Source organism: Sciurus vulgaris (assembly GCF_902686455.1).
Source record: "Sciurus vulgaris genome assembly, chromosome: 1".
In the NCBI taxonomy this organism is placed as follows: domain Eukaryota; kingdom Metazoa; phylum Chordata; class Mammalia; order Rodentia; family Sciuridae; genus Sciurus; species Sciurus vulgaris.
In genome coordinates this window covers 20,509,722-20,536,874 of record NC_136461.1, presented here as the reverse complement: position 1 = coordinate 20,536,874, position 27,153 = coordinate 20,509,722, and the positions used below count along the sequence as shown (strand labels likewise).

The 27,153-nt window shown below is 41.1% G+C and overlaps 1 protein-coding gene across 5 annotated transcripts; it reads left to right on the top strand.

Annotated features, from left to right (window-relative positions):
- Window positions 1-21,574, top strand: TAF12 (TATA-box binding protein associated factor 12). 5 transcript variants are annotated; one of them, XM_079110066.1, is made up of 8 exons: window positions 85-135; window positions 9,158-9,242; window positions 9,760-9,791; window positions 9,970-10,221; window positions 12,598-12,675; window positions 18,033-18,147; window positions 19,457-19,545; window positions 21,353-21,574. In XM_079110066.1, the coding sequence occupies exons 3-8, from the start codon at window positions 9,774-9,776 to the stop codon at window positions 21,386-21,388; spliced, it is 588 nt and encodes a 195-aa protein (XP_078966192.1). In that variant the 5' UTR covers window positions 85-135; window positions 9,158-9,242; window positions 9,760-9,773; the 3' UTR covers window positions 21,389-21,574. The 5 variants fall into 5 exon arrangements, with proteins under 5 accessions (XP_078966193.1, XP_078966191.1, XP_078966192.1 ...); XM_079110065.1 differs by lacking the exon at window positions 9,760-9,791 and having other exon boundaries at window positions 18-135; XM_079110067.1 differs by lacking the exons at window positions 9,158-9,242; window positions 9,760-9,791 and having other exon boundaries at window positions 1-135.
- Window positions 21,575-27,153: the final 5,579 nt, after the last annotated feature.

Below are 27,153 nucleotides of genomic sequence, written 5' to 3'. Positions count from 1 at the left end.
CGCGCGTTTCCGGGTTGGAGGCGGGGAGCGGTGCCGGAAGTACTCGGGGAGGGCCGCGCAGTCGGACCGGCTGCTGAGACGAAAGCTTCACTGGGGCAGTCTCCGCATATCATGGGGAGATAGACGCTGCTGCCTGTGAGTCTTGGGCCCTGGCAGTTGAGGAAGAAGAGCGGGAGGAGGGAGTCAGGACCCAGACCCACAGTGGGTCAGCGTGTGAAGAACCAGGTTATGGAGAAGACTGGGATGTGAGGAATCAGGCTCTTGGGATGGGACTTGTGGGGATCAGGCTCGGAGAAGACGCGGCTGTGGGGACCCGGGCTCCGAAGGAGACTTAGGGACCCCGGACGAATGTGAGTTCTCCGGCACCTGAGGGAACGCGGTCTGAGAGGGACAGGAGTTTGAGGTCCCGTACTTTTAGGAGGAGAGGGTCGGAACGAAACCGGGCGTGAAGACACGGGCTCTAGAGAGGTGAAAGTGGAGCAGTGAGGACTTGGGCTCCTAAGAGGCAGAAGCGGGACGGCGAAGACCCAGGCTCCTAAGGCTTCAGAAACAGCAACGAAGACTTAGGTTCCTGAAGGGCAGAAGCAGGCAGAGAAGACTTGAGTTTGGGAGAGAACAGAAGACTGGGGCTTCTATGGGGACGGGATCGGGCTTAGAGACTCCCGAGTTCCCGAGGAAACGGGCTGTGAGGACACGGCTCCTAAAACACGGAAAATGTAAGGGGCCGGGACCGAGCTCAGCCTCCAAGGGAAAGGGAGAGGATTTGGAAAAGATAGAGCGATCGGGTTTTTTCCCCCGCGCGGCGTAGTCTCTGTGCCCAGAGTGATAAAAGATGCATTCAGGGGAAGACGACTCCTTCGCGCTGCCTACTCGGTTTTTGGCAGGCAGGTTTTTCGTGTGTCAGATACTTAAACTTAGGAAGTTCACGTGCAAGAATCTTCGTTTTTCTACTCATTCTTGCGAATTGGATGTGAAGTTGGAAGCAGTTTGAACTCAGATATATACTTGAGAAGTGCTTTAAATCCCATTCCAATCAACCCCAACTGAGCACAGATCAAATCCCAAATTTCAGAGATAGAAGGGCCCGAAAAGATCATCTATTTAAAAATCCTGTTTTACATGTAAGGAGAAGAAGGTCCAAAAGGGGTTTAGGATCACAGTGAGACAAGGAGTAGTTAGATACAGTACCTTGCTGTGTAGCATATAAGACGGGTGGTTAATATTTCTTGAATAAATGTTTCTGGAATCTTTACCTTCAAACTTAAGAAGGAAATTATTTTAGAGTCTAATACTTTGATTCTCCTTATTGTATTAAAATAGATAATAGTGAGCGTCACTAACCAGTAAGGAAACCTTTAAGTGAAGCCAAATATTATTTTTTTAAACACACTAGAAAGTCACAAATAGCAGGTGTGGTGGTGCACACCTGTAATCCTAAATACTCTGGAGGCTGAGGCAAGAGCATTGCAAGTTCAGGCCAGCCTCTGCAACTTAGTCTCAAAGTAAAAAGGACTGGAGATGTAGCTCAGTGGTAGAGTACCCCTGGATTCAATTAAAAAAAAAAAAAAAAAAGTTGTACATAAGTTGTGTCCTGTATTTTTGGCACAAGTATTACTATAAATGTTTTTAGATGGAGAGACTTGGACCAGATGCTTCTTCAATAATATCTTTTATTGAAAGCTACTGAGGTTAACTAGGCACAGTTTAAGCACTTTTTTCCCTCCCCCCTCTTTCTGTAGTACTGGGGTCCAACCCAGGGCTTCACACATGTTAAACAAGCACTCTACCACTGAACCACACCCCTAATCCTATTTATTTATTTAGATACAGTCTTGCTAAATTAACCAGACTGTTCTTGAATTTGTGATCTTTCTGCCTCAGTCTCCTGAGTAGCTGGGATTATAGGCATTTACCATCAGACCTGGTTTAAGTACTTTCAACTATTAATAATAATAACAGCCCCAGGAGTTAGGTATTTTAGGTCCATTGTACAGATAAAGAAATAGGTTCAGAGAGGTTAAGTACTTTGAAATCACATAATACTGTGTGACCTAGCCCAGTTTTGTGTGCCTTCAAAACTTTTTTCTACTTTTCTAATTGGATTCCCTCTCCATGTCTGTCTGTCCATCAGCAAAATATAATAGTTATACAAAGCATGTAATTGAATGAAAGCACTCCCTCCTTTTTAAGATTTCTCTTAATGTCAAAGACTGTAACTTGTTAGTGTATTTAGTATGGTATTTGAGGAGAACTAAATTCCTGTGTTTTCACAGAGCATGGGTATTCAAGATAGAAAAAAAGCAATATTCGTAGTGTTTCCTTACAGTGGAGTCCAGCAGAGTTAGGTATATTTAAATTTAAATTTAGGAGGCCAAAGCCAAGTGCAGTGGCGCATGCTTGTAATTCCAGATGCTCAGGAGACTGAGACAGGAGGATCACAAGTTCAAAGCTAGCCTCAGCAACCTAGCAAGACCTTGTCTCAAAATAAAAAATAAAAAGGGCTGGGGATGTGGCTCAGTGGTTAAGTATCCCTGGGTTCAATCTCCAGTACAAAAAGAAAAAAAAAAAAAAAAAAAAAAATTTAGGAGGCCAAGCAACTTGGTTCTGCCTGGGACATTTAGCAAGACCTTTCTCAAAATAAAATTTTAAAAGGGACAGGCATATACTTCAGTGGTAAAGCACTTACCTAGCATGGCAATCCTCAGAACCACAAAAGAAAATAAAAATTGGATTAACTCATCAATTAATTGTTAGCATTAACTGTATGGTTGGGGCAATTGGGCTAATTAGTTGGAAACTGATTTTTTTCAGTGACTTGCCCCTGTACTATTTGCAAGTACCCATATACAAGTATTTAGAATTTATACACAGCAAATTATAAGAGAAAGCATGCCAATGTCACATTTTCATTGATGGTTTAGTGATAATTTATTCCTGAGTTAACATCTTTATCGACATTTGCAAAATATACTCAGTTTCACTCATTTGTAGCTGTAGTATTGGGGTGTTTATCTCCTTCCCAACACCCTTGGTACTGGGAATGAAGCCAGGAGTGCTTTACCATGGAGCTATATCCCTAATCCTCTTAATTTTTTATTTTGAGACAAGGTCTTGCAGTAACCAAAAATACCAGTACCATAAATATATAAATAAATATATTTTTTAAAAAATCTGCCTGGTCTGGCTCCTAATTGTAGGTACAAAAAGCCTAGTCAAAGATGGTGCCTACTTCTTTTTTGCTTTTTTCAGTACCGGTGATTGAATTTGGGGCTTCACCCATCTCTGAGCTAGTTTCCCCAGCTGTCCCCCCTCCTTTTTTAAAAATTTTGAGATGAGGTCTTGCTAAATTGCCCAGGCTGGCCTTGAAGTTGTGGATCCTTCTGTCTTATCCTCCCAGGTAGTTGGGATTACAGGAGTGTACCACCACCTGGTTGGCACTTGTCCCTCATGACTTGAGTTTTCCACAGTACCTCTCCCAGCTTCCTACTGATCACTTGTTGCTGCTATTTTTCAATCTACTGTTCCATTTCTTTGTTTTTATTTTTTTGCTCTATTGCAGATTTAACCCAGGACCTCATGTATGCTGGACAAACAAGCTACCACTAAGCTACATCCCCAGCCCTTTTAAATTTTATTTTGAAACAGGGTCTCACCAAAGTTGGCCTTGAACTTTTGATCCTCCTGGTGTACATGTGCCACTGTACCCAATTTTTAAAATTTATTTATTTAGTCAGTTATTTATTTACTTATTTTGGCAGTGCTGAAGATTGAACCCAGAACCTTGCACATGCTAGGCAAGCATGGTGCCAACTGAACTACATCCCCAGCCCCTTATTTATTTTTTGAGATGAGGATCTTATAATGGCACCCAGGATGACCTTGAACTCTTGGGCTTAAGGGATCCTCTTGCCTTAGCCTGCCATGTTGCTGTGATTAGCTGGGCAGGTGGGGCATTAGGTGGTGCATTCCCATAATCCTAGTGACTTGGGAAGCTGAGGCAGGAGATCACAGGCTTGAGACCAGTCTAGGCAAAAGACTGTCTCAAAAATAATTAATTTGGGGGAAGGATCCCAAATTCAAGGTCAACTTCAGCAATTTAGTGAGGCCCTGAGGGCTGTCGCGGATGTAGCTCAGTGGTAAAGGGCCACCGGGTTCAATCCCCAGTATTAAAAAAAAAAAAATTGACTCAAAAAGATTAGGTAACTATTCAAGAACATGTAGGTAAGCAGCAGCATTTGTACTTGACCTCAGACATTCTCACCAGAGTCCATATCCTTTCCCACTGCATTGTATTGCCTTTCTCATAAGTTAAAAATCTCCCACAGGGGATCAGAGTAGCCAAAACAAGCATCAGCTTCAGACAGGAAAAAATTCCTTGTTTATTTTGCTGTCAAGTCTCATAGACTACAAATAATTGATTCTTTTTTGGTTGATTTAGGCTGGGAAATATGAGCTGGTTTGGATACAGCTGGAAGCCAAGGAGAGAAATAGCCAGGTAGAAAAATCCAGTCATGTACCACGGTCATAAGGCTTTCATGCTATAGGCTGATAGTTCCCCGGACTCCAGTAATTTGTTTAAGTAATAAATTCCCACTGGGCATAGTATCGTACACCTGTAATCCTAGTGGCGCAGGAGAATCTCCAGTTGAAAACCAGCCTCAGCATTTTAGTGAGGCCCTAAGCAACTTAGACCCTTTCACTTAAAAAAAAAAAAAAAAAGAAAGGTCTGGGGATGTGGCTTAGGGTTAAGAGCCCCTGGGTTCAATCCCTGGCACCATAAACAAACAAACAAACAATAAATCCTAAACATTTCAGAGGTAAACAGGTTCCAAAAACAATATGGTCTTCTATCTTCTATTTTCCTTTTTTTTTTTTTTTTTTTTTTTTTCTGTACTGGATTTTGAACTTAGGGTCACTTTACCTCTGAGCTATATCCCCAGCATCCCTCAGGGCCTCACTGAATTGCTGGTGTTGGCCTTTAATTTGGGATGCTCCTGCCTTAGCCTTCCAAGTCACTGGGATTACAGGCATGCACTCCCCACACCTGGCTCCCCAGCCCTGAATATTTTCATTTGTAGCTCATTGAGGCATGGACTTTTTGGAGTTATGTGTGAATCTCATGGTACATAGTAGGTACCAAAAGGGGTTAGTTATTATAATTATTCTCTCAAACATCCCACAGTCAATGCTTCTGTTTTTACCTATTTTGGGAGGAAATACTGGGGATTGAATCCAGAGGTACTTAACCACTGAGCCACACTCTCAGTCCTTTTTATTTTTTATTTTGAGACAGGGTCTTGCTAAGTTATTTAGGGCATCACTGAATTACTAAAGCTGACCTCAAATTGCAGTCCTTGTGCTTCAACCTCCTGAGTTGCTGGGTTTACAGGTGTGTACCCTCCACACCTGGCTAACTATCTTTTTGGCATTCTGAGGAAACAAGAGTTAGAAATTTGAGTAGCTGAAGGCAACTGTAGTATATTAAATAATGGAATTCAAGTTATCTACAGTCACGTCATTCCATTGTGCTTCATCAGTGTCATCCACAATTGGGGTTGACCACACTGATCAGATTGTGATGTTTGATTTTTAAAATTTATTTTCAAATTTACATACAAATAAAATTCTTGGCGTACAGTCACAACTTGGAATAAGACATACACATTGTCATATAAGTACCATTAGCATTCAAGATTCAGAACATTTCTACCTGTCCCCAAGTTTAACCATGTTCCCCATTTGTAGTCAAATCTTACCCCACACCAGATTCCTTGGCAACCACTGCTCTGTTCTCCGTCCCTATAACTGCCTTTTCTAGAGTATCATATAAATTTATCATATAGCCTTTTGAGTCTTGCCTTTTCACTTAGCATAGTACATTAGAGATTCATCCATTTATTGCATATATCAATAGTCCTTTCTATTTCTGAGTAGTATTCCATTGTATTGGATGTACTGTAGTAGTTTGTTTACCCATTCACCAATTGAAGGATACCTGGATTATTTCTACTTTTTGGCAATTGTAAAAAAGATCGCTGTAAACTTCCCATACAAATTTTTGTGTGAATGCAAGTTTTCATATCTCTAGGGTAAATATCTAGAAGTAAGATTGCTATAGGATATATTTTTAACTTTAAAAGAAGCTGCCAAACTGTTTTCCCAGAAGAGTGCAACATTTTACATTCATACCAGTAATGTATGAGGGTTTCAGTTGCTTTATATCCTCTCCAGCACTTTGTGTAATTTTAGCTATTCTTAAAGGCATATTCTGTTGTTTTAATTTGCCTTTTTACTAATGGCTAATGATATTGAGCATCTTTTCACAGGTTTATTTGCCATCTGTTTATCTTGGTAAAGGATCTATTCAGACCTTTTGCCTATTTTGTTGTTTGTTTTTTGCTTTTTTTTTTTTTTTTTTTTTTTTTTATGAAGCAAGGGTATCTAACCTAGAGCCTCAAACATGTTAAGCGAGGGCTGGGGTTGTGGCTCAATGGTAGAGTGCTTGCCTAGCATGTGTGAGGCCCTGGGTTTGATCCTTACCACCACATAAAAATAAATAATATAAAGATATTGTGGCTATCTACAACAACAACAACAAAACATGTTAAGCAAGCACTCTACTGCTTAGCCAGATCCCAGCCCCTTTTTACTTATTTATTTTTGGCACTGGAGATTGAATACAGGGGTGCTTAACCACTAAGATACATCTTCAACCCTTTTTATTTATTTATTTTATTTCGAGATGGTCTTATTGAGTTGCTTCAGGCTTCACTGTTGTTGAGGCTGACTTTGAACTTGCAATTCTCCTGCCTCAGCCTCCTGAGGTACTGAGTCGCTGAAATTTATAGGCATGTGCCACTACACCTACTCCCAGCCCCCTGCCTTTTGGGGGGTGCCAGGTATTAAAGTCAGGGACACTCAACCATGAGCACATCCCCAGCCCTATTTTGTATTTTATTTAAAGACAGGGTCTCACTGAGTTGCTTAGTGCCTCCCTTTTTGCTGAAGCTGTCTTTGAACTCAAAATTCTCCTACCTCAGCCTTCCCAGCCGCTGTGGTGCCCAGTTTTAACTATATCAGTTTTTTTTTTTTTTTTTTTTTTTTTTTTTTTTTTGTGGTGCTGGGGATTGAACCCAGGGCCTGTGACTATATCACTTTTGATAGATATTTCTTATATGTACAGTGTAGTATTCATATACAAGTTCAATGTATTATAAATTATTAAAAATGAATCTGTGGGATCTGGGGTTGTGGCTTAGTGGTAGAGTGCTTCTCTAGCACACATGAGGCATTGGGTTCGATCCGCTCAGCACCACATAAAAAGATAAACGAGTAAAATAAAGCAATTGTGTCCATCTACAACTAAAAAAAAATTTCTTTAAATGGACCTGTGGAGTCAAAACAGTATAGGGCTGGGCATATAACTCAGTGGTAGATGTGTGTTTAGCATTTTCTTTCTTCCTTTTTTTTTTTTTTTTTTTTTTTTTTTTTGGCAACAGAGATTGAACTCAGGGGCACTTAACCACTGAGCCATATCCTCAACCCTATTTAATTTTTTATTTTGAGACAGGGTCTTACTAAGTTGCTACTGAGGCTGGCTTTGAACTTCTGATCCTCCTGCCTTAGCCTCCCAAGCCTGTGGGATTATAGGTGTGTACCACCACGCCTGACTTGCTTAGCATTTTGAAGGCCCTGGGTTCCATTCTTTTTTTTTTTTTTTTTTTTTTTTTTTTTTTTTTTTTGGGTGCTGGGGATCAAACCCAGGGCCTTGTGCTTATAAGGCAAGCACTCTACCAACTGAGCTATCTCCCCAGCCCCCTGGGTTCCATTCTTAGAACAAAAAAATAACTGGTATATACTTTTCCAATTATCTTAGATTTTGCCTTGTAGCCCTTTATAGAGACCTCTAAATTTAACCAGTGCATAGTTGTTACTTTTTTTAGGGTAAACCAGAAGAACATGCTTTCTCATATTAGAAAGTTAGTATGTTGGAGAGGAATTCAGCAATAGGGGCAAGAGTGGAATAGACTCATTCAGGTTACTAAGATTTTCCAGATTCTGAAAGCTGTTAACATGGTTCCTGCAGGTTCAAATCATACAATTTTGCCTTTTTTTTTTTTTTTTTTTTTTTTTTGATACTGGGGATTGAACCAAAGGTGCTTTACCATTGAGCTCCATCTCCTTTAATTTTTTATTTTGAGACAGGATCTTGCTAAGTTGTTCAGGCTGGCCTCAAACTTGCAATCCTCTTGCCTCAGCCTCCCAAGTTGCAAGAATTACATGCATGTGTCACTGTGCCCATATTAATTTTTTCTTTCTTTTTTCTTTTAATGGTGCTAGAGATTGAACCCAATAGCTAAGCATGTGCTCTGCCACTGAGCTACAGTCCCAGCCAGCCCCATCATTTATTCAGTTATATATGTATGTGCATATATATACACACATACATACATAAATATAGATAGATAGATATTCCCCTTCACCCGTGAGACAGTCTTGTTGTGTTGTCTAGGCTGGTCTTGAACGCCAGACTCAAATGATTCTTCCACCTCAGCCTCGAGTGCTGGGGCTACAGGTGTGTCCCACCATACCTGGCACCATCATTAATTTTCGTTTTTATTTTGGGGATTAAACTCAGGGGGACTCTACCACTACTACATCCTTAGCCCTTTTATTTATTATTTGTTTGTTTATTTATTTAATGGCACTAAAGATTAAACTTAGGGCCTCCCACATGCTAGGCAAGCATGCTACCAACTGAGATATATCCCTGCCTCTGTTTCATTTTATTTAGTAATGGGGATTGAACCCAGGGGTGCTTTACTACTAAGCTACCTCTCCAGCCCTTTTTCAAATTTTCTGTTTTGAGAGAGGGTCTCTCTAAGTTGCTCAGACTGGACTTGAACTTGCAGTCTTTCTGCCACAACCTCATGTGTCACTGAGATTATAGACTTGTACCCTCATTCATTTTTAAAATATTCATTATTAATTAATTTTTAAAGTTGTTTTCAAGGGAAAGGGGGATTTTTTTTCTTGCCCCATAGTAGGGACAAAGAGATAGTTTCCCTGGATCCTGATTGGTGAAGATGTGCCAGGTCATGCTACAGTAATGCTTCTGTGGCAAGGGTGGTGCTTGATGCTAGTTGTTCATTTACAGGTAGCTTTTGAAAATGGCTGCCTCTCATTTCACCGGGCTCACAGCTGTTGCTGATGTAATTAAAGATCTAGACACTCAGATAGCTGTAAGTAAGCTCCTTGAGGCCACTATGGGCAGAACTTGGTGAATGTGCTTCTGATCCTGATGACACCAAAGCTGATGTTCACAGAGTCAACATCATGGCTCTAAGATTTAGGAATCTCGACTGCTTCAGGCTAAGATTTCTGCATGTATTTAAACATTGCTAACACTCAGAGAAAATTTGCTTTTTATGATAAAGAAGAATTTACTTTTAAAAGTTGCTAAAAATTGCATTTATTGGGCATAGCCCTGAATAGGCTCAAGCATGTTTTGAAATGCCAAAATGAACTAATCAGTTTTCTTGAACTTTGTGACCAAGTTTTAAGTATGTGATTGTGACATGACTTATTTGAATTTAACATTATTTGATATTTAAAAAATAATGCATGTATACTTTATCAAGTATTTTATTTGTACAAAGTTCTCAAATGTCTTGCTTATTCTAATGTGTTTTTATACATAAGATTCCTCATTTCATTTCCTTTCTTCCTTATTTCAATTTTGTGGACTATTTCATTTAGCTTTTGGAGAAGAGATGGTTTCTAAATATCAGGTGAGAGCAATGAACATTCTTCATTTTCTCCATTTTAATGTGTAGGTATCAAATGGTCACCATCCCAAATATACTGAAGGGCCCTCAAAGTCTGACAGATCTCACAGAATTTTACTTTCAAAACTTATTCTTTATTATAGTTGTATCTAGAGCTAATTCTCATGTTTTTCTTCTCCAGTTGATTGGCCTTGGTCCTTACAGCCCCAAAAAGAAACAGGATCTTGATAAGCTCTATGAGCTGAAATCCAAAGCTCGGCAGATTATGAACCAGTTTGGCCCCTCAGCACTAATTAACCTCTCCAATTTCTCATCTATAAAACCGGAACCAGCCAGTACTCCTCCACAAGGCTCCATGGCCAATAGCACTACAGTGGTAAAAATTCCAGGCACTCCTGGGACAGGAGGTCGTCTTAGCCCTGAAAACAATCAGGTATTATCCTCTTACTTTTTTCTCTCTCGTCACCTCTTTTTATTATTTGATCAAGAAATTCTTTGAGAAATGGCCATCTCAGGAGCTACCTCTTCTCAGTTGAGGTAGCTCTGGAATTCTAACATTCTTTATCTCGTTTAAGATTTATCTGTTTTTGCTCTCTCTTGTTGTGTGTATGCATATATACATGCATATATATACATGCATATACTAACATGACACATTGCATATGACAGGTGCTTTATATGTGTTAGCTATAAACACATAAAAAATAAATGGGTTCTGGGGCTGGGGAGATAGCTCAATTGGTAGAGCACTAGCCTCACAAGCACAAAGCCCTGGGTTCAATCCCCAGCACCACAAAAATAAATGAATGAATGAATAAATAAATAAATAAATGGGTTCTTTACTTCTAAAGTAAAAATACTTTTGTTTCCAGTGGTCCTTTTAGTTCATCTAGCTGCTGCAATTATTAATTTCTGCAGTGATCCCAAAATCTGTTTCCCTTTCTAGCTGTGATCCTGATTCTACTATTTAAAGCTACAAGAAATAAGTATAATGCCTTGACTTGGATCTTGTAGTCTGAGTAGAATGGATGAGGAGACATTTCAAGGGAGTGGGTTGAAGGACTAGTAAAGGTAAATGGGGGAGAGTTGGGCAGATAATAGGGAGACAAACATGTTTTTTTGGTGCTGGAGATTGAATCCCAGGTGCTTTACCACTGCACTCATCCCCAGTCCTTTTTATTTTTCATTTTAAGACAAGGTCTCTCTTAAGTTGCTGAGGGCCTTGCTTAGTTGCTGAGACTGGCCTTGAACTTGGTAAACTCCTGCATCAACCTCCTGAGTTGCTGGGATTACAGACATGCACCACCATGCCTGGCACAACAAATACGTTTTTTTCTTTTTGGTGGTACTGGGAATCGAACTCAGGGCCTCGTATTTGTAAGGCAAGCACTCTATCAGCTGAGCTATCTCCCCAGCCCACACAAATATGTTTTTTTAGTATATGGTCTGTTGAAAAACAGCAAGAGATAAAACTAAAGTAGGACTACAGCAGAACAATTTTTGCAGATATTTAATAGATAATAGATATTTAATAGGGAGTAATGTTAACATAATAAAAGTAGCATATCTTTGGAAGGATTAACTTGGCAGTAATGGAATAAGGGGTAGGAAAGAGGGATAAACTGGAAAGAATACCAATTCTAAGACTTGCAATAAATCAAGAAGTGATAAAGACTTGAATTAGGTGATAATGGTAAAATGGAGAAGAATGGATAAATCTGAGGCATCATTAACAAATATGTATTGTTGCTGCTGTTATTATTATTATCATTATCATTATTATTATTATTTTTGCAGTGCTGGAGATTAAACCCAGGGCCTCACACATGCTAGTCTTACACTCTGCCACTGAGATACATCCCCAGCTTCCCCCTTGATCACTTTTTTTCCTTTTTTTTTTTTTTTGCGGTGCTGGGGATCGAACCCAGGGCCTTGAGCTTGCAAGGCAAGCACTCTACCAACTGAGCTATCTCCCCAGCCCCCTTGATCACTTTTTAATGGTGTATATATGTAACTGAACACTATGAAAAGGGATTGTAGCTACACATTCTTATATGTTATTTAATTATACAGAGATGAACACAAGGTCCCTCCTCTCAGAGTTTTTAACCTATTAAGTCAGAGTACAGGCAAATTTATAAATATGCATAATGGTAGAAGGGTGCACAGAATATAGAAAAGACCAAATGAGGACATGGTTGCGCTTCCTTGGGTGGTCTAGGAAAGACATCAGAAAAGAGTGCCATTGAACTGGTGCTGTGGCTCATACTCAGGAAGCTGAGGCAGGAGAATGGCAAGTTTAAGGCCAGCCTTGGTAACTTGATGAGACCCTGCCTCAAAATAAAAGATTAAAAAGAGGTGGATGTGTAGCTCAGTAGTAAAGCACTTCTGGGTTTGATCCCCAGTACCAAAAAGAAGAAAGAGTGCCATGAGCTGAGCATACAGGAAAAAGGGAGGAATAGCATGTCTATCGGTAATGGGTAGAAAGGATACAATTTGTGGTGGTCACAGAACTGCACATTGCTTAATGTAGAAGGAGATGAGGCATAATGAAAAAAAGAGGTTAAGATTGAAATAAACTGCATGACAGTTGGATGCTGACCTCTTTTCCAAACTACTCTTTTTGTTTTTCCCTGGACTACTTCTGTCTTGGAAGTGTAGTTTGGTAGCAGTGCTACCAGTGGGCCATACTGAACTCATTGGAAATAAAACTAAACCCAACAAATTGATAGCCTTTCTTCAGTATGGGATTATGAGTTGTTTTGCTTCCTTAATACTCACTGAAGAATCTCTTCACAATTAACTTTAGGTATTGACCAAGAAGAAATTACAAGACTTAGTAAGAGAAGTGGATCCAAATGAGCAGTTGGATGAAGATGTAGAGGAGGTAAGGTGGGTTTGGGTTTTCCAGAGACTATGCCCCTGAGGGCTGATATGGCATAGTAGTTAAGAAAAGAGACTTTAGAGTCAGATGAATCTGAATTTAAATCTTGGCTCTGCCTCTTACCAGCTGTGCAGCCATGGACAAGATGCTTAAGCTTTTTGAGACTCAGCCCTGCCAGGAGTGGTAGCACATGTCTATAACTCCAGTGACTGCTGAGGCAGAAGAATCACAATCAAGGTCAACCTCAGAAACTTAGCAAAACTCTGTCTCAAAATAAAAATGAAAAGGAATGGGAATGTAGCTCAGTGGTAAAGTACCTCTGAGTTCAATTCCTAGTATTAAAAAAAAAAAAAAAAAAAATTGAGAGTCAGGGGGGGGCTCCTCTTATGTCCGTAGGGTATGACATTATTTACCTACAGGGTTATTGTGAAGATCTCATAGAATAACATACACATCAGCTAGGATAGCCCAGTGTGGTCCCATATGCCTGTAATCCCAGCAATTCCAGAGGCTGAGGCAGGAGGAGTGTAAGTTCAAAGCCAACCTTAGCAATTTAGTGAGGCCTTTTCTCAAAATAAAAGGTAGAAAGGGCTGGGGATATGGCTCAGTGGTTAAGCACCCCTGGGTTCAATCCATGAAACAACAGGAAAAAAAAAAAAAAAATCAACTAGGAGAGTACTTTTTTATTTTTATTTTTATATTTGTACTGGGGTACCAACCCAGGGGCTCTTAATCCCTGAGCCACATCCCCAGCTTTTTTATATTTTATTTAGAGACTCACCAAGTTGCTTAGGGCCTTGCTAAATTGCTGAGGCTGGCTTTGAACTTGTGATCCTCCTGCCTCAGCCTCCCGAGCCTGTGGGATTACAGGTGTACACCACTGTACCTGGCTCAGCTTGGAGAATTCTTCAACACTTTTTATACCTTGTAGTTGCTACCATGTCAAAAAAGGCAGACTCACCCTGCCTGGTGGTGCATGCCTATAAGCGCAGCAACTCAGGAGGCTGAGGAAGGAGAATCACAAGTTCAAGACCAGCATCAGCAATTTAGTGAGGCCCCATCCCAAAATTTAAAAAAAAAAGGTTGGAGTGACTGGGGATTAGCTCAGTGGGTTATCCTCAGTACAGAAAAAAAAAAAAAAAAAAAAAAAAAAGGCATAGACTGCTGCAAATATTAGGCATTCACTTTCAATAATTTTAGCTGTTTCTATACTCTTCCTGTTATTTCCAAGTAATATACTTAAACAAATACTCTTTGATTTATTAATATCTTTCTCTTTTTCTTTTTTTTTTTCGGTACTAAGGATTAAAGATTGAATCCAGGGGTGCCTGACCACTGAGCGACATCCCCAGCCCTTTTTATTTTTTATTTTGAGACAGGGTCTTGCTCAGTTGCTAAAACTGTCCTTAAACTTGCAATCCTCCTGCCTCAGCTTCCTATGAATCTGGGATTATAGGCATGTGCCCCACCCAGCTTGAAAATATCTGCATTCTAACCTTACATTTTAGTATGTCTGGGGTTAGGATTTTATTTTGGAGATCATTTTTTTATTTTAGTTGTGAAGAAAATGCTCCATTGTCTTTTAAAATTTCATATTAAGAAGTCTTATGCTATTTTGAGCTCATGTATTTTAGGATTTTATTTTTCTCCTGTTCTTTTTTTTTTGTGGGGGTGGTGCTGGGGATCCAACCCAGGGCCTTATACATGCTAGGCAACACTCTACCACAGAACTCTACCTCCAACCTTTATTATGTGCCTTCTTTTTTTTTTTTTTTATCTTTATATTTATTTTTTTAATTGAAAATTTTTTTTATTTTTACAGACTGCATTTTGATTCATTGTACACAAATGGGGTACAACTTCTCATTTCTATGGGTGTGCATCATGTAGATTCACACCATTCATGTAATCATACATATACATAGGCTAATACTGTCTCAGCCTACTATCTTTCCTTCCCCCACCCTCTCCCGCTCCATTTTCCTCTACACCATCCGAATTTCCTTCATTCTTCTCTCCCCCATCCCCCATCCCCCATCATTATGTATCATCATCCACTTATCAGAGAAAACATTCGGCCTTTGTTTTTGGGCTTGGCCTATTTCACTTAGCATGGTATTTTCCAACTTCATCCATTTACCAGCAAATGCCATATTTTGTGCCTCCCTTCATGTGCTGTGCACTATGCTGGGTTCTTGGAGGCTTTTCCTTCTTTTTTTTTTGTACTGGGAATTGAATCCATAGGCACATTAGCACTAAGCTATATACCCAGCCTTTTTTTTTTTTTTTTTTTTTTTTGGTGCTGGGGATCGAACCCAGGGCCTTGTGCTTTTGTGCTTGCGAGGCAGGCACTCTACCAACTGAGCTATATCCCCAGCCCTTTTTTTTTAATTGTTGATGGACCTTTATTTAATTTATTTATATGTGGTACTGAGAATCGAACCCATTGCCTCATACATGCTAGGCAAGCACTCCACCACTGAGCCACAACCCCAGCCTCCCAGCCTTTTTCATTTATTATTTTGAGACAGAATTTTGCTTATTTGCTGTGACTGGCCTTGAACTTGTGATCCTTCTGCCTCAGCCTCCTGAATCACTGGGATTACAGGTGTGCACCATCATGCCTAGCTTTCTTGGAGGCTTCTTTTATTTCTATTTTATTGTTGTGCCTTGATTCTTGAATTATTCTACAAGTTAATTTTTCTGATTTTTTTGTGTGTGTGTGTGTATGTTTGTGAATATTTAATAGGTAAAGGAAGTACAGATTACAAAGTGATAAAATTCCATTGTTGTTTTTTTTAAGCAGAGGGAAAATATTTACCTAACTTCTGTGGGGGGGTGGCAGGTAACAGCTTTACTTTTTGTCTGTTTGTTTGCTTGTTTGTTTGGTGGTGCTGGGAACAGAACCCAGGGCCTCCTGCTTGTTAAACAAGAGCTCCACTACTTTGAGCTACATCCAGTCCTTTTAACAGCTTTATTGAGATATAATTCACATACTGTGAAATGTACTCACTTGAAGTGTGCAATTTAATGTTTTTTAGTATATTTGCAGAGGTTTGCAACTGTCACTGTAATCAATTTTAGAACATTTTCATCACCCTAAGGAAGAACCCATACCCATTAACACTTACTCCCCATTTTCTCCCATCCTACTTAGCCATAAGCAACCACTGATCTTTCTACCTCCATGAATTTGCTTATTCTGAAGACTGCAAATACATGGAAACATATTTGGTCTTTTGTGACTGGCTTTTTTCACTTATGGTTCATCCATATGGTGGCACACATACCAGTACTTCAATCCCTATTATTCCACACATATTGGTACATCCATATTATTATAACTGAACAATATTTCATTGTTTGTATCACATTAACAAAAGATCAGCCTCAGCAACTTGGTGAGGCCCTAAGGAACTTAGTGACACCCTGTCTCAAAATAAAAAGTAAAAAATAGGAGGCTGGGTGTGGCTCAGTGGTATAGTACTTGCCTTGCACATGCGAGGCACTGGGTTTGATCCTCAGCACCGCATAAAAATAAATAAAGATATTGTGTCCATCTATAACTAAAAAAAATTAAATAAATAAATAAAAATAAAAAGAGCTGGAGAGGTAGCTCAGTGGTAAAGTGTCCCTAGGTTTAATCCCCAGTACCAAAAAAGAAAAAAACTACATGAAATAAATGAAAAATTTATGTCTATCAATAACTATATCACACTTTGTTAATGTGATATAGACATAATGAAAAATTATTATATAAATATTCCTTAATTAATGATCATTTGGGTTTTCTCTACTTTTTGGCTGTTATGAATAATGCTGCTGTATACGTTCTTTTTTAATTTTTTTTTTTTTTTTTAGTTGTAGATAGACACAATACCTTTATTTTTATTTATTTTCTTTAATGCAGTGCTAAGGATCTAACCCAGGGCCTCACACATGCTAGGCAAGCACTCTACCACTGAGCCACAACCCAGCTCCTGTGTATATTCTTGTACAAGTTTTTCCCCCTCTTTTGAAAACATGAATGTACAGGTTTTTTTGTAGACACATTTTCATTTTTCTTGGGTGTGTACCTAGCAGTAGAATAATTGGGTCATGTGGGAACTCTGTGTTTAACCTTCAAGAAACTGCCGCTGTTTTCCAAGTGGGGCATCATTCTACATTCCTATCACCAGGGTGTGAAGATTCCAGTTTCTTATACTACTGTTGGTAATTTCTTCTCTATTTTTGCTCTTTTCTTCTGAAATGGAAAGTGGTTGGATTGATCCTCTTTGGGCTTTTCTTTTTTAAATCTTTTTTTCCAGCCCTTTACAGTTGTAGTTCTATTTGTTAAGGTTTTTCTTAACCCTTCTTAAAAGGTTCTAGACCTTTTAAACCCTTTAACCTCACCAAGTTGCTGAGGCTGACCTTGAACTTGCAATCCTCCTGTCTCAGCCTCCTGAGTCATGTGGCTTCACTTAGGTCTTTGTTGTTGTTGTTGTTTTGTTTGTTTGTTTGTTTGTTTGGTACCAGGAATTGAACCCAGGGGCACTTAACCACTGAAAGACATCCCCAGACCTTTTTAATGTTTTATTTAGAGACTGCGTCTCATTGAGTTGCTTAGGGTCTTATTAAGTTGCTTCACATAGATTTTTATTTTAATTTTTTTTAAGTTGTTGATGGGCCTTCATTTTTATTTATTTGTTTATATGCGATGGTGAGAATTGACAAGGCAATGTGCAAGGCAAGAGCTCTATCACTGAGCTACAGACTCCGCCCCCTCACATAGATTTTTATCTTCAGAATTCTGATCTTGCTTCTCACATAGTCCAGGAATCAATAATGAAGTAAAAAGATCTTAGGATTTGAACTCAGAACCATAGTCATCCTGTTTCCACTGCTTTCTAGTTGCATGGCTATAAGCAAATTAATTCTCCTTTTAACATTTTCACCTATCTTCATTTTATCTTCACTTTTGATTTGGGTAATGTTTCAGTTGTCCTTCTCATTCCCCATCCACACCTTAGCTCAAATGCTGATTCCAGGCCTACTAATAGAAAGCCTTTTAAACTTTGTAATACAGACTAGACACATTGGCTCATGCTTGTAATCCCAGCAACTTGGGAGGCTGAGGTAGGAGGATCACAAGTTCAAGGCCACACTCAGCAGTGAGACCCTGTCTCAAAATAGACCCTGTCTCAAAATAGGACTAGGGATGTTGCTTAGTGGTAAAGTGTCCTGAATTCAACTCCTAGTGTCAAAAGAAAAAAAGAAATATATATAAAAATTCAGGCAGAAAGGCAGAAAATAGTTGTCCCAGCAACAGGAGCCTATCCTGCAACTTTCACAGTTATTCTCACTCACTTTGCCTTCTCCAGATGCTGCTGCAGATTGCTGATGATTTTATTGAGAGCGTGGTGACAGCAGCCTGCCAGCTTGCTCGGCATCGCAAGTCCAGCACTCTGGAGGTGAAAGATGTCCAGCTGCATCTAGGTATGTAGCTTGTTTCTCCCTGAAGTATCCACATGATTATACCTTTAGGACTGTCAGGGAAAGTGTAATCAGAGGAACCCTGGTGCCAGAATCAGACTTTTGGGCCCTGGGACTTATGTATTCATTTAATAGCAACACTAAATAGAAGAAAGAAATCTATCCAGAGTAGAGGGGAATAAAGTGTAGACATTGAATTCAAAACCAGATTTTGCTACTTCTAGCTAAATCATCTTATCCTTCCTACTTGATTTCTCTTAGATAAGCTTATTTCCTTTTTTGTAAAATAGGGATCATAATAACCTCCTTAGGATTATTGTGAAATTGTAGATTATGTTTGTGAAGTAACTGGTATAGGATCTGCACAAAATAAGTGCTTAGCAATTATAGTTACTATTACATTTCTACCATTCAAATAAAACTCTTCCTAAGACTAGTATTAGCAATTTAGTGAGACCCTCAGCAACTTACCAAGTCCCTATCTCAAAATAAAGGGATAGAATACTCTTGCCTATGGGGGTATAACTTAGTGGTAGAATACTTGCAAAGCATGTGCAAGGCCCTAGCTTTGCTACCCAGCACCCCCAAAAAACAAAAAGTGTTCCTCAGTATTCCCTTGCAATTTTTAGTCTATTTGTTCATTTTTTTCCAAGAAAATTATAATTGCAGTGTACATACAATTTTGTATTCTGCTTTCCCACTTCATAGACACTAAATTTGAGCTTGGATTTTTCTGGGAAATACTCACCTAATGCTGATAACCATAATCATTTGGAACTGAATGAGCCCCCTTCTGCATTGGTTACAATATGACCAAAAGAAAGAAAACAGTCTATAAGGCAGGTCAAGTGAATGAGGCAGAAGATATTAAGGAATTCAGTGTATCAGCACATGACTGATGATTGAAAGACTTCCACTTTTGTTTCAAGAAACTATTGCTTGACCGGGCGCACATGCCTATAATCTTGGGAGTCTGAGTCAGGAGGATCACAAGTTCAAAGCCAGCCTCATCAACTTAACAAGGCCCTAAGCAACTCAGTGAGACCCTGTCTCAAAATAAAAAGGGCTGGGGATGTAGCTCACTGGTAGAGTGTCCCTGAGGTTTAGTTCCCAGGACCACAACAACAACAACAACAAAGCCCTTGAAGGAGCCAGATGTGATTTCCCATTTGTATTTCATAGACTAGCCCGATAGGGTTAGTGTTAGGATAGTTGATGCCCAGATTCATCCTCTCTGACACTTGGAGGGGGGCATATTGCACCCCTGATTCTGCTTCCTGGTACCCTTAATTCTGTTGCTGCTTCTTTGCAGAACGCCAGTGGAACATGTGGATCCCAGGATTTGGCTCTGAAGAAATACGACCCTACAAAAAAGCTTGCACCACAGAAGCTCATAAACAGGTGAGGAGCCGGGCATGGTGTCTGCCTACCTTCTCGGGGTCTCGCTTCCCCCACACAGCAGATTTCACTCTCTGGACCAAAGGTCAGAGAGGGCAAGAGGCAGCAGCAGTCAGATATTTCCTTAGTGCTGCTCTATTTCCATATGGGGTCTCAGTTTTTTCTCTTGACTCTGATGGGCTTAACTTCAAGCTTTTCTTTTCCTCTTGGTACTGGGGAGTGAACTCAGAGCCACTCTAATCCCAAGCCCTTTCTTATTTTGAGACAGGATCTCACTAAGTTGCAGAGACTGGATTTGAATTTGTACTTCTCCTGCCTTAGTCTTCCAAGTAGCTGGGGTTGTAGGCATGTACCACTGTGCCTGTTTCAGACTCTAGGCTCTTCTAATATGGATGGAGCTCACCCCCTCCAAACCTCCTTAATGAAATCCTGCTTCATTGCTAATTTGAACATGCCCTTGAATAGAAAATGGTCAGATAAAGCAGAAATATACTTTATTCATGCTGAGGTGGAGTGTTCAGGCTGCTGTGCCAAGCATTCTAGCCCATGTCCCCAGCTTAACCTTTGTTCTTTGCCCCTCTTAACAAGGAACCTAGATGTCAGTGTGAAAATTGGTCATTGGTCGGTTCGATAGCAGCATTGAGTGCTGGTGATATAGCACATCACGTAGAGTGCCTGCCACGCATGCTGGAGGCCCGGGTTCGAGTCCCCAGCATTGTGGGATTGTGGTAATAACAAACAAACGATAGCAGCATTGACCTCCCCTTTGAAAGGCTGTTATCCTTTCTGCCTTAATTTATCTGGCTACTCTGATTTGAAAAGTGAGGTATTTTCAAGCTTGACAGGTACTGGGCAGTCCTGGGTGAATATCCCTTGCTTTTTTGTCCTTGGGGTTTCTGGAGTAGTTGTTTACAGAGGTCAAGGAGGAAGCCCTCCCAGGGAGCCACTAATAACCTGAATCAAAAGGATTCAGGTTACTATTCTTCAAAAGGGAGTTTCTCTGGACTGTCCTTCTGGCTCTGGAGCCCTGTTTAGTTAACAAATGTCATAATAATGGGGTAATCTCGTGGGCTGGGGTTTTGGCTCAGTGGTAGAGAGCTTGCCTAGCATGTGTGAGGCACTGGGTTCAACTCTCAGCACCACATATAAATAAATGAATAAAATAAAGGTCTATTGACATCTAAAAAATGTATTTTAAAAAATATATAATAATGGGGTTATCTCTTGGTCAAAAAGAGTGAGCAAAAGCAAGTTAGTAGTTTGGCCAGTGGTTGATAATAGTAAAAATGGAAACCCATGATCTGAACGGGTCCACAATGGGTTGTAGTAGAAGTTGTTATTCTTCAGTTGCCCTTCATGGCACATCATCAGGTACGAAAGTTTGACTCCCTTTTTGTGGCAACAGGTTTGAAATTTGAGGCCCTTTTCCTATTTTCTCTATCAGTAGAGAAAGAAGAGATTAGGGTAGGGAAATCCTAGAAAACATGTTTTGCTGGCCTATCCCCTGTGTCCCCAAAAGGCAAAAGCTGTCCCCTTCTACTTTTAACCTTTTTGCCATCCTGATAGCCCAGAGCAGTTTGGGTCTTTTAGTGGGTGAAATGGACCTGCTGGCCTATCTAAACTTTTGTCAGACCCTGTACATTGCTTTCTGGTTAAAAGAAGGCTGCTGAGCTTCTCTGTGACTGCAGGTCCCCAAGGGCTCCAGCCTATACTGTAGACCATGCTGCCTATTAACTGCATACAGATTTTCCAGAAAGCTCCTGATACTAACCTGTGTAACTGCTTGCTTCTCTCTCTCTTATTCTTTCAGAGAATGGCATTGATCCGGAAAACAACCAAGAAATAACACACGGAAAGGTCAGGGAATGGACAACAATGTATTTGGAGATACTTGAGCTGAGATTTCAGCCATCTCATCCTTGGAATTTTTTTTTTAAATGCTTTACAGAGAAGCATATATTTTTTATTAACAGTGCAGCAATATCTATAATGACTGAGAGGATCTGCCAAAAGAATAAAGCCTCCTACCCTTCCTTCCGGTCCCTTTTCCCTGCCATCTCAAAGAGGAGCAGTGTATCTTCCAGAGAAGATTTTATTTGTGGTTTATTATATAAGTGATTGAATATGGGACAAAGCATTATGGTCTTGTTGGGTGAGACAGTATTAGCAGGATTTGTAGAGAGTTTTGTTTCCTCCTCCCTTCCCCCTTTCCCTGTACTTTGTAATGTCAGTGTTTATATGAATATGAATTTGATTTGCTTTTCCAGAATAAAGAAGTTATTAATCGAAAGCCACAAGGTGTGTGGCTTACAAGCCTTTGAAATGCCAGAGGAAGTCAGGGGGAAGAGCAGGACTGGACCAGGCTCTCGACAGCAGGGGGCAGCACTGGTGTCAGTTTCTGCACTGGAGAAACACTCAGGGATTTTTATTGTTTTACTCCAAGGGAGGGTGGACACCATTAGTAGGAGTTTGACTCCACTTCCTCTTCCATCAGGCGTGGTGAATTCTAACAAGCCCCACAATAAATAGGCATCCTGGTTTTGGCGATGTGAATGTGCTTAAGAGCCCTCTTTGACCTGTTCTGGAACTTCTAGAGATTTATGTTCACCCTTGCCATGAGAAAGGATGAGAGTAGCCTTGTGAAAATCCTGTCTGTCCTTAGTTACTGGTATCCAATCCTGGGATTTTCACTATGTTGCAGAGGAAACGAGGCCCCTTCCAGACCTCAGGGTCCTCTAATGGCATCATCCTGTCCTGTGCCCAGCATTGCCCTTGTGGATTGTGAGTTCTGTGGGCTTCAGGGAGAGTGGCCATTCTGCTCAGGGGCCACCACCTTGCCCTGCTTTGGTCCTCTGCCTCCTAATACTCAGCCTAAGATGGGGCCCTACTCGTTACTCCTCCACACTCTTGAGTTTGACCCCAGAACTCCTCTCTTCACAGCTCCTAGATCTTTTGGGTGAGCAATTCAAAGTCCCTGCTGATGTTTCTGTTGCTCTTGGCAACAGGGGGTAGCCAGCTTTCCATCCTCCTCCAGCATTACCTGACTCTCAGCCACCAGTCACTCTTGAGGCCAGCCACCAGGATAATGTTAAAGGGTTTTAACTTTCTCTAGAACCTCCTGATGCTACGGCGACACTCTCAAAGGATGGTCTGTTGGTGATATCAAACAGCAAGAGGCCTCCAGCCAAAGTTCTGATAGTAGGAGCAGCTCACTGACCTCAGCAGCCAAGAAGGAATCCAACTTTAATTTTTTAACTCCTATGTTGAGGACAAAAGGGGACAAGGGGACAGAAGGGGATTGGGGAAGTTTAATTAGAAAGAGATGAGGTAGTCAAAAGACCTCATTTCTTGATCAGCTGTGTGACAGGTAAGTGGCTTCCTCTATCTCAACATTGTCCTATCTGCAGAGTGAGGAGCTTTTTCATTTGTTCAGCAAGCCTTTTTTTTCCCCGTATTTTTATTGGTGCATTGTAATTATACATAATAGTGAATTCATTGTTATATATCTGTACATGCACACAATATAACAATATAATTTGGTCAATATCATTCCCCAATATTTTCCCTTGCCCTCGCTGCCTCACTTCCCCTGGCCACTTTCTCAGCAAATGTTTATAAGCTCTGCTCGTGCCAGACCTAGACAAGAGGCTGCAATGTTGAATAAAACAGACATGGTGAACAGTCCTGCCATGGGAGACAGACAAAAGCAGCAAAGGAGAGGATCACAGGGTTGGGGGAGGGGATAAGCCATTGGAGAGAAAGGCTATTTGAGCTGAGATTGGAGGGATCTAGGTGAAAGGGCTGGAATCTCTTCCAGGGAAATATACAAACCCTGAGGCAGTATAGTGAGGTAGTTCGGGCCCAGTCATGCCGTGCCTTGTAGGCCCCAGCAGAGTGATCTTTAGCCCAGTGTAACAGAAACCATTGAAGCATTTTAAGCAGAAGCATGGTGTGTACAAAGGCCCAGAGTTCTAAAGAAATCCATGTGTTAGGAGCAGGCAGTATAGTGTGAGCAAGGCCCTGGGTTCAATCCAGCACCAAAAACCAAAAAACCAGTGCATCATTGCTGGTGTTGCATGCCACAAGTTCGAAGCCAGCCTCAGCAATTTAGTATGGCCCTAAGAAACTTAGTGAGACTGTCTCAAAATAAAAAGTAAAAAGGGCTGGGGATGTGGCTCAATGGTTAAGCACCCCTAGGTTCAATCCCCAGTACCAAAAAAAAAAAAAGTCAGTGCATCATGTGGCTAAAACTCAAATTGCAAGATTCAGAAAAAGTAGCTAAAGATGAGCAGAAAGGAGCCTGGGAGTAGATAGCCCTCAGGACTGGTAGTGTCACTTCATCATTAGAGAAGATGGCCATCTCAAGAGAGCGATGCCTTTGGGAGTAAAGCAAAGAACGTGCATTCAAGGGAGAATGCAGGCCACCTACAAGAGGGAGAGATACCTTTGGGGGGTTCCCAGTCTTCTTTTAAAGGAAACTTAGTGAGGGATGGGTAGAGAAAGGTATATAGGAATGATAGCGGTCTGGTGGTCTGGTCAATATCTAGATCCTTAGCTTGACATGGTCTTCATTATGTGATTAATAGATGGCACTGGAAAGTTCCCTAAATTAGAGGTTCCTTGAGATATATCTCTTAAATCTATTTATTGGGAGCTTAATTAATAGTGTACAGTTAGTATTACAGATTTCTCAGGGATTTGGAGAATAAGTCTGCAAGAGACTAGAAGTGACAGGCCTGGAAAAGCATGCAGAACTCCTGAATTAAAATCTTATTTCCTTGTCCTTTATGTCTCTTTTCTACCTATTTTTAAAATTTCTTCTAGCATACTTCAGCTTCATCCTGGCTTCTCAAATGTGTACATGAAGCCCTCAGTTCAGTGCCCATGCTTAGGCCATGAATGTGTGTGGCAGGGAATGGGAGGGGAGCGAGAGAGGCCTAGCAGGTGCACTGGGCTTCCCACTCCTCTTCAGACAGCAACAGCTTTCTTAACTGTTGGGATCTGAGAAAGGCCTCATCAGACAAGAGGATTCTGATAGTCAAAACTTGCATGAAACAGGAAGTTTGGCTGGGCACCTTGGCACACACCTGTAATCCCAGTGGCTCAGAAGGCTGAGGCAGAAGGATCACAGATTCAAAGCCAGCCTCAGGAAGGCCCTAAGCAAAGTGGCAAGACCCTGTCTCAGAATTAAAAATAAAAAGGACTGGTAGTATAGCTTAATGATGAAGTGCCCCTGAACTCAACCCCTAGTACCAAAACAAAAAACTGCCCAGGCAACAAAAGCCAGTGATGTTTTAGCTTAAGGACTGATTTTGCTATTGGTATGATAAAACCTTGCCCAGCTGCAAGGTGGAGAGTGGAATTGGAAGCAGGCAGAAGGGGGCCAATGAGGAAGTTGCTGCAATTGTTTGGACTAATGGTCGAGTAATGCTGCCTGAGGGGTCCTCCTGAGGAAAAATTAGTCAAGGGTTTTAAGGCAGGAGAGGGGCTGGCTGCAACAAGGGATGAGTTCTGAGGACAGGAGTCACCTGGGACCAGGGAGCTCTCTTGGAGAGGGTCTGGTGCCTGCATGGGAGGAGGCGGCAGAGCTGAACTAAGGTCTTAAAATTACCTGGAGGGCTGCGGCTGTAGCTGAGTGGCGCAGCACTTGCCTAGTGTGTGTGAGGCACTGGGTTCGATCCTTAGCACCATATAAAAATACATAAATAAAGGCAATCTGTCCATCTACAACTATAAAAGAATTTTTTTTTTTAAATTACCTGGAGTTAGGAAAGTCCCTCAGAGGTCTTCCAGTGTGGTCCCTTGTTTTACAGGTTAAGAACACTGAGGCGTGAGTCAGTGGGCAGGATAGGACTCAGACCTGTGGTGGTGGCTTGAAAGACTGCAGAGGTCACAGCCCGCATATGCTAGGCTGTCTCCATCCTCCCTGCTGGTCTGAGTCACAGCCCTGGGCCAGCAGGAGCACTGGTTGTATAAGGCAAAACTTGCCTCTCCTAACACTGAGTCTTCCAGCACAGCCGGGGTGAAGTGTCCACACCAGGAGCCCAGGGTAGGTTCTCTTGCACCTGTCAACAACAGACAGCACCTGCTCCATGCCAGGGCTGGATCCCAGGAAGAAAATCATAAAGTGAAGGGGATAATAAAATGAAATGGACCAGGGGCTGGGGTTGTGTAGCTCAGTGGTAGGGCACTTGTCTGGCATGTGCCAGGTTCCAACTCTAACACTGCCAAAAACCAAAAATAATAAAACAAGCTGGCTGCCACAGTGCATGCCTTTAATCCTAGTGACTTGGGAGGCCAAGGCAGGAGGATCCCAAGTCTGAGGCCAGCTTGGGCAATTGAGGGAGATCCTGTCCCAAAAAGTGCTGGGAGGGGCTGGGGACATAGCTCAGTTGATAGAGTGTTTACCTAGCATGCACAATTTCCTGGGGTCAATCCCCAGCACCACAAAAGAAAAACAAAAACAAAAACAAACAAACAAAAAAATATGCTGAAAATGTAACTCAGTGGTAAAGTACCCCTGGCTTCCGCCCCCGCAACTGCAAAACAACAATCTCAAAACAACACTGGTCATAGGTGCTGATATTTGTTGAAGCTGAGGTATATGGAGAAAAACGTCTTTATTTATTTATTTATTTTGGGGGTGTACCAGGGATTGAACTCAGGGGCACTTGACCACTGAGCCATATCCCCAATCCTATTTTGTATTTTATTTAGAGACAAAGTCTCGCTGAGTTGCTTAGTGCCTCAATGTTGCTGAGGCTGTCTTTGAACTCTCGATCCTCCTGCCTCAGCCTCCCAAGTTGCCGGGATAACAAGCGTGGGCCACCGCACCCGGCTGTACTCAGGACTATCTTTATAAAAAATTTAAAAGCCCAGTATTGCCCTGCCCAAGGTAGCCTCTCCAAGAGAATAAAAAAAAACAGCCCTATCCTTGAAGAGTGACCGTCTAGCTGGGGAATGAGATATGGACACAGGAGACAAGATGGCAAATTTGAGGTCAATCTCAGCAACTTAGATCCTGTCCCAAAAAATAAAAAGAAGGGCTGGGGAGATAGCTCAGTTGGTAGAGTGCTCGCCTTGCAAGCACAAGGCCCTGAGTTCAGTCCCCAGCACCGCAAATAAATAAATAAATAAATAAATAAATAAATAAATAAATAAATAAATAAATAAATAAATAAAAATAAGAAGAGCTGTGTATGTAGCTCAGCGGCAAAGCCCCCCAGGTTCAATCCCCCAAAGAAGGAAGCAGCGCTTGGTCAGGAAGGGCTATAGTTACTGTTCTTTCCTTCTGCTCCCCTCTGCCCCTGGCTCAGCTCCTCCTCTACTTCAAAAAATAAGATCTGATTCTGGAGATTCAACAGATCAGTTCTGGTCACTCACCCCAAAACACACAAGGTAATGGTGAAAAGCATGCAAGGAACTTTAATCAGTATAGCCACATCAGGAAGACAAGAGCACACGTCCTTAGCCTTGACAGTGGCTTTGAGGTTTTATGGACAGGAGAATGAGGAGATGAGCATATGGGGCTGCACAGCAGGAGGCTTGTGTCAGCTGCCAAAGCAGGTGATCTTGATTAGGTGCAGTCTGTCCATCATTACCTCAGGACTG

Coding starts and splice junctions, on each gene's coding strand:
- TAF12 (XM_079110065.1), top strand. CDS start 9,171: ATGGCTGCCTCTCATTTCACCGGGCTCACAGCTGTTGCTGATGTAATT. Junction 10,222..12,597: donor TTAGCCCTGAAAACAATCAG/GTATTATCCTCT, acceptor AATTAACTTTAG/GTATTGACCAAGAAGAAATT. Junction 18,148..19,456: donor AGATGTCCAGCTGCATCTAG/GTATGTAGCTTG, acceptor GCTTCTTTGCAG/AACGCCAGTGGAACATGTGG.